This window comes from Chelonia mydas, chromosome 4 (assembly GCF_015237465.2).
Source record: "Chelonia mydas isolate rCheMyd1 chromosome 4, rCheMyd1.pri.v2, whole genome shotgun sequence".
In the NCBI taxonomy this organism is placed as follows: Eukaryota; Metazoa; Chordata; order Testudines; family Cheloniidae; genus Chelonia; species Chelonia mydas.
Window position 1 is genome coordinate 23,351,915 of NC_057852.1, and position 20,778 is coordinate 23,372,692.

At 41.1% G+C, this 20,778-nt stretch overlaps 1 protein-coding gene across 14 annotated transcripts in view; it reads left to right on the forward strand.

Moving 5' to 3' along the window:
- CCSER1 (coiled-coil serine rich protein 1) overlaps positions 1 to 20,778 on the forward strand; it is a 1,152,782-nt gene that overhangs the window by 636,797 nt on the left and 495,207 nt on the right. The window contains exon 8 of one of the 14 annotated variants that reach the window (XM_043545160.1): positions 8,279 to 8,872. The exons of the other annotated variants lie outside the window; for them this stretch is intronic. Coding sequence (XP_043401095.1) covers positions 8,279 to 8,314 — 36 coding nt within the window. The 3' untranslated portion in view covers positions 8,315 to 8,872. Of the gene's footprint in view, positions 1 to 8,278; positions 8,873 to 20,778 lie in introns of those variants that run through there. 14 annotated transcript variants of the gene reach the window in all.

The window sequence follows — 20,778 nt, forward strand, 5'->3', positions numbered from 1 at the left end:
ATCCCAACCCCATCTGTGCTTATCCAATATATTATTTAAGTCTTTAATTAAATATATTATTTTGAAAATCCCTTGTGAGTTCAGGGAGGAAAAATCGATTTTTTGAAGTTAATGCAAAATCAGTTTAATCTTTTATATAATAATGAATGTTGGACTAAGGTAACGGGTGTTTTCATGCTGTTGGGTTCATGCCATCTGAACTAACCTGGTATAGGCTGCAGAATGGATAGTGTGCTGAGAAAGGAAGGACTTTGCTTACAGTAATGGTGACTTCTGATTTTACTCCACAGTGGTCTGTCTTAAAATGGCTTTGCTGGTTCAAATTTATTCACTGGGCTAAAATTCCTCTTTGTGTCAAAGGACATGGTGAAGGCACCATAAGGCTTATTTTGAAGATTTAAGTGGGACTTAAGTGATGAATAAGCTTTGGCTGGTTCTCTATCCAGAAGTGGATTTCACTCTTAATGAGGAATACTGGTATAGTAGAATTGGTTTGAAAAATAGAAAAAGTCAAACTATTAGGTGTTTCATCCTTTAGATGAAACTTGTAGAACAAAAATGTATCTTCATGCCCCAAAATACATCCTTACAATGGCTTTTGTAGCTATCATAACAAAGTAATATGATGTGCCATGAGCTTTTATTTCTGTAGGAAAAGAGCTAGCACAACCAAGCTTAAAAAAGAAGAGACAGAGAGTTCTAAATATGCCATAACTGTAGATAGGTAATAAAAACCTCTCATTTGTGCCACGGGAACATAACCCCCTGCACACATTTTATTGAAAACAACAGAGAATAAATAACAGAACAGCAAGGAGAATAGCTTAAGGTTTAAACATAAAGTTTCAAACACCTAGACTTTGGGCCTATGGTTCCAAACCTTTGCAGGGTCAGTTTAGCTCTTTAGTCTCCCTGGGTTGGTAAACCGAATGCCATGCGCTGATCTCTCACACTTCTATTTTTGGTGGAGACTTCAAAGGACAAGGTCCTGTCTGTTCTGTGTTGACATTAATTAAGCCACTTTTACTTTTAATTAATAATACCATGTAACATTTATACAAGGATTTTTATCCATAGATTACAAAACATTGAACTGAGGCTGCGCAGCATTATTAGCCCTATTTTAATTAGCAGAAAATTGAGGCACTGAGAGAAGTTAGATCTTCAAAAAGAGGTAAAGAAATTGCAAGCCTGCTGATTGCATTGATGCTTCTGCCTCTGTGCACAGAGGGTAGTAGTTTTCTCAGGATTTTTCTTTGTGGACTCTTTCTCTCCCCTCCCCCCCCTTATGGTTTTTTGAATTCTTTTTTTTTTTTTTTTCTTTCCAAGTTGGTCTCCATCTGGCAGGGAGAAGGTCTTGAAGGGGCTAACTAGAAAGAAGACTGGGAAGTTCCCAGTCACTCCAGTGCTTCAACAATGGAGGATGGTCCAGCTGGTAACACGAAAGAGCTCCCATTCCTGCTGGCTTCATGTGCTGGCAGCCCTATCTCCTTTCCCACCCTCACTGCTGCACCTCTGCTTTTACCCATTTGTTCTGGATACCTGTTCTCAGCAAGTAGCCACCTGTTCGCCACTTTCCTCAGCCTTGGTCCTGCTCTTTCTATGCTTCTCCTGCTCTACACATTGATCAGTGGGGAAGAAGTGTAGGATATCCTATTTCCCCCGAAACTGCTATGATGGCTGACTTCTTTTTCTCCACAGTATTCTAGAGAGAGCCCTGCCACTAGTTCATTGCCTTGCTTCATTGCCTCTACCCTTTGTACAAGAGTTCCCCCTCACTGCTCCCACAGCATCTCCCTGTCCAAAGACACCCGCATTTTGGCCCTCAAGCTGCAAGTGATCAGTCCTCTCAATAGCTTATTTAAATCAGAATAAAAGCAGCCTGACTCCCACCACTGCATAAGCACCTTAGGATCCCAGTTCCACCTGCTTCACAATATTCTGGGCTGGCTTCCCAATTCAAACCACTTAGGCCTTGTGTCCAGGAGCACCTTTCTGCCTCTTCAGATAGCTGCTACTACTGCCATCTCACTCTTAAATGAAGGGCTGGGCTATTCTTCCTTGAGTGTTTGACTTAAGAGCTATCGGAATTGTCCCATAAAAAGTAAATTGTCCTCCTGTGCTCTTCATTTATCTGGAGACAGCAAGCCAGCATTCACTCCAGGCCTTGACTCTTGAATGGGAACTCCTCTATTGCTCTGAGCATTCTGAATCAGACAACTTGTCACCTCTTCCCTAAGGAACATGTAGAGGCCTGATTCAGTTCACGGTCCAGGCAGCCAAATGAACAACCCAGACTTTCCCCACCCCTCCTAATGGACTCTTTTGAGAAAATTGGTGATTGAGAGGTACAATCCTGATAAAAAGAGCTTTGTCAAAAAGAGCTTCCTGAAAATCTACGATGTCAATCAGATGAGACTACCAAGTTGTTTTCTGTCGTGAAAATTGATTTGTCCATGATTGACTGGGGAGGGGAGGGGGGGAAATACAGGTAAGAAAAGTCATTTTATCATGCTACTGCTGTTTAGTTCTGTGCGAACTGGAAAGCCAATATAGAAAGAACAAAATGAGCAGAGTTTAAGTCCTCTTACGTTACCAACAGAATTGTTTTACCAAATTCTAGCCAGTTATACTTGTGCAAACTCCGTTGTTGCACAGATATCGCTGAGGGCCTAACTTAGACTTCAGAAGCTGGGTGTGATGTGCAAGCAGGAAAGAACCCAGCTTGAGGATGAGGTCTCAGACATAGGTACTTGCTCAAGGTTTGGCATGTGCTTAAGTGCTTGGCTGAATTGGGCTTAGTGCCCAGGTTGAAGTTTCAGGGGTGACCGAAGTAAAAAATGAAACTTTTTTTTTAAAGTTGCAAGCAGATCTGACATGAAATCTGAGTGAAAATTAAACTACAATTCCACAAAGTCACTTTTAATGAGTCCGTTTCAGGACAGCCCCATATTTTAAGAGCTCCATATGAACATTCAAGTGACATAAGCAGTACATTAACAGAATTACAGAATCCCCCCCCAAGAGTGACCCTAATAAATGAGAATACCCCAAAGTATCGGGCACATCTGGTAACAGTTTAAAAAGTCAATAAGTTTTCAATAAGTACTAAGTGTTTTTATTTTGTGGGTTTTTTTTTCGTCTTTTATAGTTGGTATGCTAATATGTACTGAGACGTGCTTTTAAAATATATTTCCATTACTCATGGTAAAACTAATCAATTTTATGCAATGTTAATGGCTAATAAATATGCTTGGTATTACTTCCAAGCGATTTCACTTCTGTAGACAATTGATACATTACTAAAACAAGCGAACAGACCAAATTCTAACTAATTCGTAAGAATTGTATGTATTGGGGAGAATAGCTCAAATCATGTATAGGACTAAAGGTTTGTCTGAAGAGAAATGTGCTTTTCATTCTATTTGTAAAACAAATAATGGTTATAGTAGCAACTGTAATTAAATTCAGAGTAGGTAACATCATAACATGCATACTCCCTTTTGACATTCATCCCATGCTTGTAATAATTTATATAATCACAACAGTGTAAAAATATTACAGAATATAACAGGGATTTTCTACACAACATAACCTTTTTACTATGTAAGTTTATCAAGTGAAGTGCAGAGGGCTGTTAGAAGAGTCCATATGAGCACAACTATTGCTCTCTTCAGCAAGGTAGCACTTCTGAATGTATTTTCCCCCAGATGCATTAGTTCTTTTTCATGGGTTTTGTAAGTGATTTTCTGTACAGCAGATGTTTTGCCTGTTGAAATTGTGGTAAAATTGTTCACTGTACATCATTTGACAAGCTTGCTGCCCTAGCTCTTTGGAAGTGCAGTATTCTGACAATTTCAGCAAATATACGATAAGTACTAGGCTCTAAATGGCACCTCATGAATTAAAAGTTTTATTTTTGTACAGATTAATTTTAAGACTGAAATACTGGAGAGGTGTCTACTATTCTACCATTTACTTTATTGATTTGTATTACCATAGTGTCTAGGAACCAAAGGTGTGGACCAGGACCCTGTTGTGGAAGGTGCTGTACAAATACGAACAAAAATCCCTACCCCAAGGAGTTCACCATCTCAGGCCTTGTCTACACTAAAGGGAAAAGTCAGTCTAAGCTACGCAATTTGAGTTACGGCAATAGTGTAACTCAAATCGACATAGTTTAGATCTACTTACCGCGGGGTCCACACTATGTGATGTCGACGGGAGGTGCTTTCCCGTCAACTCTCCTTACTCTTCTCAATCAGGTGGAGTACAGGAGTCGACGGGAGAGTGATCAGTGGTTGATTTAGCAGATCTTCACTAGACCCGCTAAATCAACCACTGAGACAGTTGGGAGTACAAGTGAACAATGAGACAATATTGGCTAACATGACGGCATGCAGAGACCACAACCTAACCGTCTAACTGTTAAGGTTTTTTTATAGGCGGCATGGCAAAGGAGACTTTTAAGGAGGTAGCTTTGCAGATGATGATGGGCATGGATGGGACACAGCACAAAGCTGGCTATTTGAAAACTTAAGTGAGCAGTGGAGATATGCATCATGGGCCAAATGGAGATGAGCATTGACAGCTGGATAGTGTGTGACAAATGATAGGTAGAATAGGGATTGAGTGTGTAGGGCCTTGAAAGTGAATACAAGCAGCCTATGTATGATGAAATAGAGAAGCGGGAGCAGAGGAGGAATTCAAGGGAAGGGGTGACATGGTTAAAATGATCGGTTAGGAAAATTACCATTGCAGCAGCATTCTGAATGGATATGAGTAGGGCAAGATTGCAATGGTCAAGGTCAGAGAGATGGATGTTTCAGTAATCAAGACACAAGATGATGAGTTTTATCTCTGTGAGTGGATGAGGCTAATATATATCCCAGTTAAGCAAGTGCTTGCTTTCTGAGTATGTGCTTAGACTTTAAGTCTAGGATTTTCAAAGGAGCCTAAGGTATTTAGCACCCAAATACCATTGAAATGTAAGAGACAGCCCTTTGCCTTTGAAAATCTGCCCTAAAGCACTCTTTCTGAAATGTGTCATCATTGGGGAAAAAAAGTCTAATTTCCCATGTATGGAGGTGAGAATGTAGACTCCTTTTGTGTCTAGAAACCTTTAATGCCATACAGTTTGGGGAGAAGAAATACTAAACCATAACACTCAGATTTTGAAGCACTGCGATTCTGCCATTCATTTCATTAACAGATGCCCAACTGCCAGCATTCTGTCTCCCTACTATAGCCTGTCACACTGAAAAGAGAACACATCATAATCTGTCATCTTTACCTACTGCTGATACCGTTATCTAACACTGCAAGGGATGTATGTTCCTGTTATAACACAAACAGGATAAAAGGAACAAGGGGTCCCCTGTTACAACAAAGGTGTATATTCCAGTTGCCTCCTGCCATTAGATATGTAGGAAAATCATTTTTAACAAACTTGGGGTTTCACAATGAATAGCCGTTAGAGTGATTAGACAGCTCAGACACTATGCATCTGTCAGGCCAATGCATGATGATGACTACCTGCCAAAAGGAAGTATGGTCCCAAAAGAAACCTTTGTTGAACATCAAGATCATCTTTTTTGTACTTGTAAGATGAATCTATTTAACCTCTCATGATGAGGTATCGCTTCAAGCTGACATTTCAAAAAGACCTGTTCATTTTTAATCTGCTTGTAAATTACAGTATTAACAGGTCTTTAAGATATGATGACTAACTTGTGAGTTGTGTATACATATATTTTGCACCACAAGGGACATATTGTTACAGTGCAAATATATGACAATCATCATCAACTTCTAAAGGAAAATAGGTATTGGAATATGTTCAGTTAGCTTGGCAAGTCAAACACTAAATTGTCGGAATTTCATACTGAATAAAGTCAGTTAACTACAAATGTTTGACCAACACATCTTTCCGTTCAAGATCAAAACTTCACTGCTACAGCTAAGTTCTGTGCATTTGCTTATTTCTGATACCTTGGCGCTTTTCTTGCTCCCTCCCACCTTTTATTTTAACTGCTAGCTAAGATTGTGTAACATAAGTAGTTTGAAAAAGTGCTGTGTGCACAGTTTTACAAGTTTAGCAGTATCTAAATGATAGGGATGATGAGTGACCTAGGTTATAGTCCTAATAGTAAACTTGATTAGTCATAGATTTAATTAATATATATTTTATGATGATGCAGTCTGCAGTGTGCCCCCTCATGCCATGGCTCTGCAGCCAACCTGTCTCAGTTTCCCTCCTGGGTTTCCAATAATTCAGCTTTCAGCATGATTCAGTTGCTGAGGTGACCTGGCCCTCTAGCTAAGTCACAGAAGTCCACCACTTCTGAGGTAATTAGAGCCATGTCAAAAACGCTCATCTCCCATCCTGGACCCAGGCTGGGCACACAACCATCTTTGGCCTTTTCCTTCCTGGACTCAGATTCCATGCTCTTGAGCTCTGGTTAGTCTCTTCTTCCTCTCCTTAATAGCAGGGGTTCCAACCTCTAAGGAGGTGATAGCGTAGGGAGACCAACATCCACTCTCTCTACCATGGGTTCTCAGCCCTGGGAACCCTAAACAATGGGTCTGTATGCCCAGCTATATTGTTAAACTGTCCTGCTTCTCCTTCCCAGAGTCCCTTCCTATACTTCCTGCCCTGCTTCCTGGAAGGGAACTCCTTCACCTTTGGGGCAGGTTGATGACAACTCTCCTTCCTGGAACTCTCCTTCACTTCTGGCAGGATTTTCCCAGTCCCCATCTTCCCTGTATAACAGGATACCTACAACCCTCCTTCTTGGGTCTCTGTTTAATCCTCACCAGCTTCTCTTGGGACAGGGTTCCACAGCTCTCCTTCCAGGAACTGTGCTGTAGTCCTCACCAATTTCTCTAGCTCACTCTCCTCAAGGTTTAGGTTCTGATCCACAGAGCCTCCCACCGTGTCTTTAAAAAAAAATAGATGCCTCTCAGTGAGCTACACACAGTCTGAATGTTATAGTTAACTGACTTACAACAACTTGTCCCATTCCCAGCTTTACTGCTAATCGCCCTGTGGAACATTTGTTCTTAGAGGGCAAGGAATTGGAACAGAGGTGGCTGGCCCTGGGCCCCACTGCCCTTAAAGGAGGCAGACCACTCTGTTACACTGACTATTAATTTTCCTAGTTACACTTTTCTAATATTGTGTGTAATATACCAACAAATGTTGTGCTGAAAATTCTGCCCTCTAAAATTCAGTGATGTAGGATCCCAGGGGAGTCAGACTGAACAAATGCATTTGCATTTTTTTTAAATAATGTCATGGAAACGAATATTGGGGAAAAAAATCATGGTGGGTGTTGAGACTAATTCTTAAGTAGACAATTTGAGGAGGAAGAAGTGGTGAGAGGCAGGAAATCACACTTGAGAATAATGAACTGATAGAGACCATCTCCAGTTGTTAAATCAACTTACTTTATAAGTACTATCAATCCATTTGGCCTGTGACTTCAAAGGTCATTTAGCCCAAGATAGATACTGGTTTTAAGTTACCAACAAGAAGCACCCTCGCCTTTTACTCTATTCCTATCACCAGGAGATAAATTTGGGAGTATGAGAATCTACAATTTGCAGCACGAAGAGTTTTAAAGAAAGGAGGAATGGATGGGGAACAGAGCACAGCTCCCATTTCTCTGCAAAGAAGAGGAGCTCCTCCTCTTGTCCTGGTGGGGATAAACTCCCTCACAGCTCCCCATTCCCTTTGGCTGGTGTGGTGAGGGCTTTCCATCCTGTTTCAATCTACTTGAACCACTGGCAGCATGCATCACTCCTGCGGGTATTTTATCTACTCCCAGGCTATAAAATGATATTAAAATTACAGACTCTCCTACAGGGAGTTGTGAGAATTATTTGTGAAAGATGATGTTTTCACAACAATCAGAGATGATGGCCTTGATCCAGCACAGTAGTTAAGCATGTACCTAACTTTAAGCGTGGGGGGTAGTCCCTTAGACTTAAATGAAACTACTTAAATTTAGGCATGTACCTAAATGCTTTTCTGAGTCAGGGCCAAAGTGATCATTATCTTGCAGGATTGAACCTTGTTTGTGCAGCTTTTCTATTTGTTTTGCTTTATAATAGGTATATTTATATATATATTTATATTAGGAGATAGGACTGGAGGGGAACTCTTGGGTCATCAAATCTGGTCTCTGGCTGTCATAGGCAATCATGTTGTATAATTGTGTTCTTAAACTTATCAAGCTCCATGTTAAAACTTACGAGGTTGTTTGCCCCACTATAGCTAATGAGAGGCTGTTCTGGAACATCACTCCTCTAATGGTGCAGAAAGTGAGGAAAACCATGTATTCCAGATTTTTTCACCTATTGCAAAGGATCACGCAGCACACCGAAAGGGTGGAAGGCTGGGAGGTGTGCCATAAGCATCAACAAATTGGAGCTATTCGCTGCTGCCGTAGGGACTGGGGAAGTAGATTTCAAAGATGAATACTCTTTGCAGAGACTATTCTAGCTCTCTGTGCATTTGTCTATTTGTGCAACCCTGAAGGTAGAGAGTGGTTACCGATTTTGTTCTATCGATTTCATTGGGACATCTCGCAACGTGCGATGGCTGCACAATCAAGTTTGAAAAAGGATATGTGGGAGCTGGCTGTGACTCTCTGCCCCCGTTCATGCTGATCTGAAGAAATGCCTGGGTATGCTGAAGAGAGCAGGCTACACCATCCTCTAGGTGTGCTACCCCTGAGCAGGATGGGCTTGCGCCGCACCATTCACTGCTCAGGCCAGAGGGCTTCCTGCTTTTCCGTGTTAAAAGCAAACTTGAAGATGTAGTTAAATAAACAAAACAATGCATGCTCTGGAGTCATTTTAAATAGTGGTCTCATTTGCTTGAAAAAGGAAAAATGTAGTTGTGGTCAATATTTTAATTTCTTTCACTATTGATGGGCATGATAGTGATATAAATCATAGACAGAATGGCACTGTCATTGCACAATAAGCCCTGTGTGCTGTTTAACTCCAGTTATGCATGTCAAACTTAGTCAGTTTTATTGTTTTCTGTCAAATTCATCTCAATAAACACACATCTTTCCAGTAAGTCATATTCACTCATTTGCCATTTTACTGATGATGAAATAGTTCCCATAAATGTTTTATAACTTTATATTGAACCGAACTACTCAGACTCTGGGCAATGAAGTGCTCGTGAAATGTGATCTATCCTCTGTATTCTAGGAAAATGAGTGTAACCCATAGCTATTTTGAGGCTCAAGTTGAATTTAAAAGGCATTATCTGTAAAATGTGATTGTACTATGACAAGGTGAATGACTGCCCTGTCAGCCCCATATGGGCTGGCTATTTCACAGATACTTTGCCTCTGCTCTGAATCCAGAGATTTAAAATGACAGACATTATACAGTGATCAGAGCATTCTCTTGGGACAGAGGGGGACAAACAGTGTTAGGCAGATTCTCTGTTTTGTCAGTCTGTAATCATGTAGATATTCCTCACTCAACATCCGAGGGTTCTACATCCAGCATTCTGTCACACTCTTTTTATTCTGGTTCTTACTGGGTGGCTGTAGTTCATTTCTAGCTCCCCTTTGCTCAAGGGACCAGATCCCCAACTTTTGGTCCTATAGCTGAGATCTTAGCTCCTGAAGAGTCAATTGATTTTTCCCGTTTTCTTCCCATTAAAGAGAGAAATCAGTCAGTGGTCTTGTCTCCTGTAACCTATTACTTGAAACTTCTTTCTGTTTTGTTGACTCGAGCAATTTTTAATGGGAGCAGCAAACTTCATGTGTAGCTGCCCCTTTAAAAAATATCCAGGCTCCTGAGAGCTTTTCCAGCTGTAGGCTCTCTTGATGTGCCCTGATTTTATTCCTTTGCTTATAGGGCCAAAATCTTGCTCCCTCATGCTCCTTTAGCTACTGCTAAACGATGCTATGTACCACTTCTCAGGCTGTTCTTTCTCCTAGTTGGTTTCCTCGGGACTCTTTTCTACAGGCTAGACTGGGAGGCACATTACTTCAGCCAGTGTCGCTGAAAAAATCCACTGTAGAATCACAAGCTTGGAAACCCCAATGAAGCCATTCATTTAGGGCTCCTGTACAGTTATACTTAGATCATTAAGGAAACGTTCTATACAGTATTCTATGTATCCATTGCATTATTTTACTGTACTAGTTTGGCTCTGAATGCTGTGTAAAATACTAAACAAAATTAACTTGTACGTTTCCCTTGTGTGTGTTGGTTCGTTTTAGCTATACATATCAGAGTGAAGAAAAAAATCCTCATATCTTTTATCCTCTTCCTCCCGCCATCTTTTCAGACTTCCTCCCTCCAGTCTGTTTTGGTTGTTCATTACTGTTCCCTCCAGTTTCTTCTCTCCTTATTATTTTCCACTTTTCTTTCTTTACTAGTTTGTTGTTTGCTTCTTCCTTACTTTGTTGTCTTATAGTTGTTTCTCCTTTCATATCTTCAGTCCCCATCTATGACAATTGCGGACTAGTCGGGGGCTGTCACCCCTGCCCTGCAACCTTGGGGTGCCTAACAATGCCGTGTTGTTGCAGCTTCCAACTTTGGTCACTCATAATCAGCAGCAGGTCACACCCTCAGAATCTGTGGATAGCTCCAGTCCTGGTCCAGCAGCTCTAACCCAAGCAGCCTGACAGCAACACCCCAGCCACACCTTACTTTCAGCTGCTTTGGTTACTACTTACGCTCCCAGTCCTGAATTTCCCCCCAGAAATGTGCTCTTCACTGTGCATCCCTCTCCTGGACAGTTCAGATATTGGAGGTCTTTGCCCCTTCAAGGGAACAACATACAGCAGTTTGCTACTTCAGTTGGAGTTACCAAACTTTTCACTACACTGGATTAGTTTTGTTTAAAGAATAAAACTAGTTTAACTACACAGATTTTAAGTGAGCATGGCATTAAAGTCAGAAATGGTTGCAGCAGAAATAAAGATAAAACTTAACAAACTAAACTTTGTTCAAGGTAAACTTACTCCACGTTCCAAGCAACATTGCGGACCAAACTTCAGCTCAGGATCTCTCAAAGTCCAAAGGCTGGTTCCTTTGTGTTTTCGTGTGTGTGTGTGTACGTACGTAGAGCATGCTTGTTGCACCCTTTTCATAGTTCCGTCATTCTTTGAAATGCATTTTCCTTGAAGTTATGAGCTTGTTGCAGAAGTTGCTGGCTAAGGTTCTTGGGCCTCTATTATACAGGAAGTCAGATTAGATTATCATAATGGTTCTTCTGGATTTAAAATCTATGAATCTCTAGTAGCCAAGGTAACTCAACAACTTCCCTACACACCTCCTTTTGTTAGTTTGCTTATGGTGTCAGGGTTTCAGCCCGCGTTGCTGGGGTTGGGCAGGGTTCAGTAGGTTTGCTGTGGGATTCCAGTCAAGCCTACTACCCTCCATCCCTTTATTCTGTGTGTATGAGTTGTGGCTGGGCTTTGCATGCTCCCAGCCGGTACTGGCAGTTCAAGGAGCTCTGTAAGGAGCAGCACACTCAGTCTTACTCAGGACATGGAGGCAGCTGTGCTGTGACATATCATTCCCTGTGTCATGCTTGTGTCGCAGAGAGCAGCACCACCCCTGTGGCAGATTTTTTTTGTGGGGTGGGGGGGTGGGGGGAGAGAAGGGCAGTGATAAGGCACACAGTTGACTGCAGTATGGTATTTATCATGACATCTAATGCTTTTATTCATAGACTAGAAGAACTCCAGTAAGGACAGTACCTGGATGGGGTATTCAAAATTAGGGTGATCAACTATCCTGAATTAATAAGGAGTTGCTAAGGAGCATTTGATGAGATGAAGAGTATGAATTCAAGTAATAGCTATGCAAAGGACCATATACTGTGATACAAATGCCTGTTGTAAATAGCGTGAGTAAAACGTTGAGGTTATGCCCAATTAAAAACAAGCTTTGTCCTGATATTTCCTTAAAATATGTGGTCACCCAGCTCAGAATTCAAGAAGATAAATCAATCAATGAAGTTCATAATTGTAGTATTCTATTACTATGCTCAGCTAATGAATTTATCAGGGGTACAATGGAATTAGAATTTACATTAAGTACCCAAACCAATATTTTTCAACAATTTGAGTACCAATGTAAACATGCTCAATAGGGCCTCTGACATTTGTTAGTTAAAGGGGGTAATATTCCCCTTTTATATATGTAGGAAATGGTTTTGAATGGATCCAACTTAAAGTGGAAATCTAGCTATCATAACTTCAAAAATATTTTACAAAAGCTGATTCATATTGATGCTGAAATATTTGCTTTCCGGTTGTAGTGATCAGTGGAAATTTGATTGTAGGATTAAATAATAAATTCTTTTTTATTTTTCTTTGATTTCAAAAGTAGGAAAGAACTCTCTTGGTGACAGTCTCTTGGCTACAGGTAAAGAATATTACAAGTTGTGGGAATTCTAGTCAGAACAAATTGTAACCTGATTCACCTGCCTTGGCATTAAGGTGCCTAGCAGAACACACATTGCCCTCATGAAGACCTGTTTTTTGTGTGTGTACGCTTACGTGATTCAGTGTTCAAACTGGGAGGGGGGAACCAAATATGCTTCAAATTTAGCATCTTTCCATCTGGTTGCAGTGAGATAACTAAATATAAGATTCTACTTTAAGCAAGGATTTCATTTGGCTATGTTCCTCTTTTCCTGGTTACTGGCCCTGATTCAGCAAATTACTTAATGTATATTCTGAAGTGCTTTTGTGAATTGGGCCATAATGAGCAAAGTAAGGGTTGCCCACATTAATCCTACAGTAGCTGTCTCTCTTTTTTTTTTTTTTTTTTTTTTAAGCTTCCATTGTTTGTGGAACCCTATTAAGAATTTGGAACCATGAGGGAGTAGTTTTATTCTCAAGATTTCACTATATTTGGCATATCTGAACAATGAGTAATTTGCATTTGTGCCATGCTTTAAAGCATGCTCATATTGCTCGAACACTGTAGGTCATTGATACTCCCCTTGTGACCATTCCTGCAAGCACTTGCCACAGGTCACAGTGCCTGCTGTCATCCTTAGTCCTATTATATTCAGCAGCACTAGCTGCGATAGTAAGTACTGTACCTTGTATCTGAAGGACCAGTTGGTTAATGGCTCTAGAACTCCATAAAGCTCTTGGAGACATTTTTGGGGCATTCTTAATCTTAATGGAGCTATGAAAATTTAGACGAGCTGAGAATCTTCTGTCATGAGTTTAATTGGCCTGCTCTCAAGAAAAATGAGCAGTTTGTTAATCAGCTGAGCCTGCGATATGAGTGGCAATACAGGGAGCACTGTAAAAATGGACAGGATCTCCCTGAAAGTGTGTGTATGTGGGGGGGGGGGGGGAATCCTTCCAGGAGCTACAAAGGAGGGGTGGAAAGAAGAAAGTGTTAATCTGGTATCAGACGACGTACCTGCGTTGTGCTGTGTAATTTTGCTGTTGGTATCGTCAGTAATAAGGATGGACATACAGGCTTGCTTAACGTTAAACTCTTAGGGTTCAAAACAAAGTGGCATTCATGAGCTTTTCTGCGTTCATGTTGCATATAGACTTGGAGAAATTAGTTCATTGCCTTGCGAGTAAGTCGTCATATGCAATTTAGTTCAAAATAAGAGTTTACCTCCCATACCAAAATCAACTGATTCTCCTTCATGGGCTAATAATGATTTTTCCGATAACTGTTCTCATGAGATTTCAAGTAGGCTGTGGTGTGCATTGCCGCTGTGCAGAAGGCAGGGAAGATAGGCAAGAGCCCTTTTACTCCATAATATAGGGAAGATCTTTCAAGGCACCATCCCATCCTAAATTCAAGTGGAAAAATCAGTTGAAGACTGTGTCTGTAACATAGGGCTCTTGTGAGTTCTGAACTTCTTGTTATCCAAAGCGAGTTCATTCCATGAGTTATAGTATGAAGAAACCCCATTCAAGGTCATGCCCCCATTAGGGATCACAAACCTTGTGAGAGATTTAAATCCCTCATTGACATTCTAAATTTGTTAATCCAAACTCAAAATGGTGAACTGGCAAATTAAAGGCACTTTTAATCTGACTTCACATATCCACTTGAAGTGTATGTGTCCCTTTTTAAACATTGCAGCTTAACGGTGGGTAGCTTTATGATATTTTTTGTCATTCAAGCTCTTTCTCTCTAAAAATAGTACTTGTATAAATTCACAATCTATTGCAGAGATGGGACTAAAACTATTCCCCCCCGCCCCCTTTGTGTGGGTTTTGGCAACATGAGGACCGCAAGGGTCAGAATTCAATGTGACTGGTTACTCAGGGAGTTACTGATGGCACCTCTGAAGACTGACTCTCTGAGGCTGAAGTTAAAAGGCAGAGAAGCCCCTTGACATACTTCACACACATGATGCATTAAAGTGGTCACAGTAACTTAGAACATGGGGTTTATCTAAACCTTTCTAACCTCCAAACACTTGGCCAGCGGAGAGTCAGAGGTGCTTGGTACACTTTATGCGGTTCTCCAGTACATATTGCAATGACCATAGACATTTTTTTTGCTGAATAGAACCCAAGCTTTTGAACAAGCCTGTGGAAAATCAAAGCTATTGTTTTCAGCAGCTGCACAAAGGATGAAGCCATTACCTTAAACAACAACAAAAGACACTTTTTAAACAGCTTTGAAAGCCTGCCGTGAATAAAATAACAAGAACAAGCTAATAAATGGATTTAACAGAGGGCTGCTCAAGAAGAAAAGGGGGGCTATTAGTAGAAAACCTTTTTTTGGGGTGGGGGGGAAGAAGAGAGACTAATGACTTAATGAAAAAGCAACCATTTTGGCCGTGCTAAAAGAAGCTGATGGTGAGAGAGAGGGCATCCAAGACTCTCAGAAAGCAGTACAGGATGATGTGGACAATTATGAAAATGGTGGATTTTCATCTTAACAAAAAATTCAAATACACCCCTATTTCTTTCTATGAAAGTCTTCTATGCTCAGACTGTTGTTCTCTAGTAATTAAAGTTAAAAATATTCTGCTCATTTTAATGGAGCCAGCCATCTTGTATCTATCTTGAGCTAATGACATCTGATTTTAAAGGGCAAAGTTGATACTGATGGCATTTCTAAATGTCCCAGCTGTTCACGATCAGTAGTTGTGAGAAGAATTTGTGATCTGTTACCATAGAGATCTTTGATAGGTATACCTTTAGCATTTGAGGAGTTGACAACAGTCAATACACCTCAAGGAGGAACCTATCATTCTTGTGCAGTTCTTGAATTAGCAGTGACCTTGATAGCCGCCATACCCTGCCTGTTTGTGATGTTAAGACACCAAAAAGGATTTCACTTTAACTTACAATTGAGCTGCTTAATTCAAAAACAAACTATCTCTTCCCCCATGCTCTCCTCTCTCCTCCCCAAAAATGTGAACCATAAGCCACATCTGAAATAGGCAAAAAGGCCATGAGCTTCCAAGAACTTACATGTGTGCTTAACTTTACTACTGTAAGAAGGGACTGCTCATGGTAGTAAAGGTACTCATGTGAGTAAGTGTTGGCATGATCAGGGCCAAAATTAGTATAATAATTTGCAACCAAGTTTAAGAGGATTAATATGTGCTCTTGAATTTTTCAGCGCTATGTGGTTTAGCATTTGTACTCATTTTTCTTTTGCCGTAGGTTCTGTGTAGTTACTGCTGCATGTAATTGTTGTGGGTTTGAGTTTTTGAATACTTGTCAAGAGTATATAGTGTCTGAGAATCCCTTTGTTTTTTCTTTAAATAAATAAAGGTGAATTAATGAGACCTTTGCCTATCTTTTAGGTAACTGAGAGACCCAAATGCTGAATCTGACTTTCGATGAATATGGATATATATGACGATAGGTGGAAAATTTAGAGGTCTCTATCAGTGAGTGGATTACACTGATGAATAAATGTCAGAAATGATATTGCGGATACATTATCTTCTATGTGACTGTCATAAATATAAAGGGAAGGGTAAACACATTTAAATCCCTCCTGACGAGAGGAAAAGCCCTTTCACCTGTAAAGGGTTAAGAAGCTAAGATAACCCTGCTGGCACCTGACCAAAATGACCAATGAGGAGATAAGATACTTTCAAAGCTGGAGCTGGGGGGGCGGACAAAGGGTTCTTTCTGTCTGTGTGATGCTTTTGCCGGGACCAGAGCAGGAATGCAGGTCAGAACTCCTGTAAAAAGAGTTAGTAAGCAATCTAGTTAGATATGCGTTAGATTCTGTTTTGTTTAAATGGCTGATAAAATAAGTTGTGCTGAATGGAATGTATATTCCTGTTTTTGTGTCTTTTTGTAACTTAAGGTTTTGCCTAGAGGGATTCTCTATGTTTTGAATCTGATTACCCTGTAAGGTATTTACCATCCTGATTTTACAGAGGTGATTCTTTTACTTTTTCTTTAATTAATATTCTTCTTTTAAGGACCTGATTGCTTTTTCATTGTTCTTAAGATCCAAGCGTTTGGGTCTGTGTTCACCTATGCAAATTGGTAAGGATTTTTATCAAGCCTTCCACAGGAAAGGGGGTGTAGTGCTTGGGGGGGATATTTTGGGGTGGGGGGGAGACGTTTCCAAGTGGGCACTTCCCCATTCTTTGTGTAACACTTTGGTGGTGGCAGTGTTTAACCTAAGCTGGTAAGAATAAGCTTAGGGGGTCTTTCATGCAGGTCCCCACATCTGTACCCTAGAGTTCAGAGTGGGGAAGGAACCTTGACAGTGACTTAGAAATCTGTGTGAGAGAGAACATCATGAAATAGAATATAAAGAGTATAATGTTGCTAATCCATTGAAGAGCACAAAGTGCCTTTTGGGCTAACTGTAAAAGTCAAATAGGATCTTGTTAGAGTGTGTATGGTAACACCCATTGTTTCATGTTCTCTGTGTATATAAATCTCCCCACTGTATTTTCCACTGCATGCATCTGATGAAGTGAGCTGTAGCTCACAAAAGCTTATGCTCAAATACATTTGTTAGTCTCTAAGGTGCCACAAGTATTCCTTTCCTTTTTATGGATCTTGAAGCATCTTAGTATTCCCATTGAAATCTTGGGGCCTACTCAAATGCTTAACGTTTATACACACATGAAAGTGCTTTGCTGAATCATGGGTTAAATGATTGGTAGAAGTGTGGACCTACTCCTCCAGTGGTAAAATTTCCGTATGCAGACTAGAAATCTGCAGCTGCAAGACACACTGTTAGGTTTTATATGGATTTCTGACATCCTCAAGTTCTAGTGTTGGGATTGAGAAGAGGCAGAATTGTACTGCGAAGAAGATGAATTCTGTTGCAGTATAACACACACCTGTTCAAGTTTTCACTGTGATTTCTCCAGAAGACAATGATTTGCTTGCTTTTTATTGTGTAAATTATAGGCATTTAAAACTATCACGACAACATAAGTAAACTAATAGCAAAACTTGATCAGACAAAAGCAGGGAAAGTTATGTAAGGGTGCACTTAATTTGGCAATTGTGAGAGTTCCTCTAAGGCTGTTGTATTATATAATACATCTCTATTTTATACTGAAAGGTCTAGTATATATTTGGTTTCAAGAAACATATATCCTTACTCAAGTGTTTTAAGGTCTTATCCCTATAATCTCTATAATATAATATAACTGTGATGCCTGCCTTGTCCATTTTAATTATAATATGGTTTGCCATGAGCAACAGTAACTCTTGCTAAACTATAAATTGCTGCTTAGTTGAATTTTGATTACATGATGTAAGGTTTTCAGCCCAGACAATTTACCAATAGTCTTGGTAGCTTAAGGGTTTTAGCACAAGGGTTGCAAATGGCATGTGTAAATTTACAACAGGAGAGTCTATCACCCGTATTCAAATACAAGAGAGAGGGGTGCTGCATTCGTATTATAAATTACTATTGGATATGAGCAAAACAGCTCGATTGCTCAGTAGCTGAATCTCATTTATGAAATATTGCAGAATACGAATTAACACTCCTTTTCAAATAGAAACATTTCCAAATAACAGGTTTCAGAGTAACAGCCGTGTTAGTCTGTATTCGTAAAAAGAAAAGGAGTACTTGTGGCACCTTAGAGACTAACCAGTTTATTTGAGCATGAGCTTTCGTGAGCTACAGCTCACTTCATCGGATGCATAGCATATCGTGGAAACTGCAGAAGACATTATATACACACAGAGACCATGAAACAAAGCTTCCTCCCACGCTTATCTAAAGTGATCATCAAGTGGAGCCATTTCCAGCACAAATCCAGGTTTTCTCACCCTTTCCCCCCCCCCCCCCCCACACACACACATACAAACTCACTCTCCTGCTGGCAACAGCCCATCCCCCTTTGAAACCCCTCTTTATAATGCGCATGATAATCAAGGTGGGTCACCTCCAGCACTAATCCAGGTTTTCTCACCCCCCCCACACCCCCCCCTTCCAAAAACCACACACACAAACTCATTCTCCTGCTGGCAACAGCTCATCTTACAATGTGCACAGCAATAATCCAAGTTTAACCAAAACGTCTTGGGGGGGGGTTTGCAGGAAAAAAACAAGGGGAGACAGGCTACCTTGCATAATGACTTAGCCACTCCCAGTCTCTATTCAAGCCCAAATTAATAGTATCCAATTTGCAAATGAATTCCAATTCAGCAGTTTCTCGCTGGAGTCTGGATTTGAAGTTTTTTTGCTTTAAGATAGCGACCCTCATGTCTGTGATTGCGTGACCAGAGAGATTGAAGTGTTCTCCGACTGGTTTATGAATGTTATAATTCTTGACATCTGATTTGTGTCCATTTATTCTTTTACGTAGAGACTGTCCAGTTTGACCAATGTACATGGCAGAGGGGCATTGCTGGCACATGATGGCATATATCACATTGGTGGATGTGCAGGTGAACGAGCCTCTGATAGTGTGGCTGATGTTGTTAAGCCCTGTGATGGTGTCCCCTGAATAGATATGTGGGCACAGTTGGCAACGGGCTTTGTTGCAAGGATAGGTTCCTGGGCTAGTGGTTCTGTTGTGTGGTATGTGGTTGTTGGTGAGTATTCGCTTCAGGTTGGGGGGCTGTCTGTAGGCAAGGACTGGCCTTTCTCCCAAGATTTGTGAGAGTGTTGGGTCATCCTTCAGGATAGGTTGTAGATCCTTAATAATGCGTTGGAGGGGTTTTAGTTGGGGGCTGAAGGTGACGGCTAGTGGCGTTCTGTTATTTTCTTTGTTAGGCCTGTCCTGTAGTAGGTGACTTCTGGGAACTCTTCTGGCTCTATCAATCTGTTTCTTCACTTCCGCAGGTGGGTATTGTAGTTGTAAGAATGCTTGATAGAGATCTTGTAGGTGTTTGTCTCTGTCTGAGGGGTTGGAGCAAATGCGGTTGTATCGCAGAGCTTGGCTGTAGACGATGGATCGTGTGGTGTGGTCAGGGTGAAAGCTGGAGGCATGTAGGTAGGAATAGCGGTCAGTAGGTTTCCGGTATAGGGTGGTGTTGATGTGACCATCGTTGATTAGCACTGTAGTGTCCAGGAAGTGGATCTCTTGTGTGGACTGGACCAGGCTGAGGTTGATGGTGGGATGGAAATTGTTGAAATCATGGTGGAATTCCTCAAGGGCTTCTTTTCCATGGGTCCAGATGATGAAGATGTCATCAATATAGCGCAAGTAAAGTAGGGGCGTTAGGGGACGAGAGCTGAGGAAGCGTTGTTCTAAATCAGCCATAAAAATGTTGGCGTACTGTGGGGCCATGCGGGTACCCATAGCAGTGCCGCTGATCTGAAGGTATACATTGTCCCCAAATGTAAAATAGTTATGGGTAAGGACAAAGTCACAAAGTTCAGCCACCAGGTTAGCCGTGACATTATCGGGGATAGTGTTCTTGATGGCTTGTAGTCCATCTTTGTGTGGAATGTTGGTGTAGAGGGCTTCTACATCCATAGTGGCTAGGATGGTGTTATCAGGAAGATCACCAATGGATTGTAGTTTCCTCAGGAAGTCAGTGGTGTCTCGAAGGTAGCTGGGAGTGCTGGTAGCATAGGGCCTGAGGAGTGAGTCTACATAGCCGGACAATCCTGCTGTCAGGGTGCCAATGCCTGAGATGATGGGGCGCCCAGGATTTCCAGGTTTATGGATCTTGGGTAGTAGATAGAATATCCCAGGTCGGGGTTCCAGGGGTGTGTCTGTGCGGATTTGATCTTGTGCTTTTTCAGGAAGTTTCTTGAGCAAATGCTGTAGATGCTTTTGGTAACTCTCAGTGGGATCAGAGGGTAATGGCTTGTAGAAAGTGGTGTTGGAGAGCTGCCGAGCAGCCTCTTGTTCATATTCCGACCTATTCATGATGACAACAGCACCTCCTTTGTCAGCCTTTTTGATTATGATGTCAGAGTTGTTTCTGAGGCTGTTCAGGGGGACACCATCTATTCAGGGGACACCATCACAGGGCCTAACAACATCAGCCACACTATCAGAGGCTCGTTCACCTGCACATCCACCAATGTGATATATGCCATCATGTGCCAGCAATGCCCCTCTGCCATGTACATTGGTCAAACTGGACAGTCTCTACGTAAAAGAATAAATGGACACAAATCAGATGTCAAGAATTATAACATTCATAAACCAGTCGGAGAACACTTCAATCTCTCTGGTCACGCAATCACAGACATGAGGGTCGCTATCTTAAAGCAAAAAAACTTCAAATCCAGACTCCAGCGAGAAACTGCTGAATTGGAATTCATTTGCAAATTGGATACTATTAATTTGGGCTTGAATAGAGACTGGGAGTGGCTAAGTCATTATGCAAG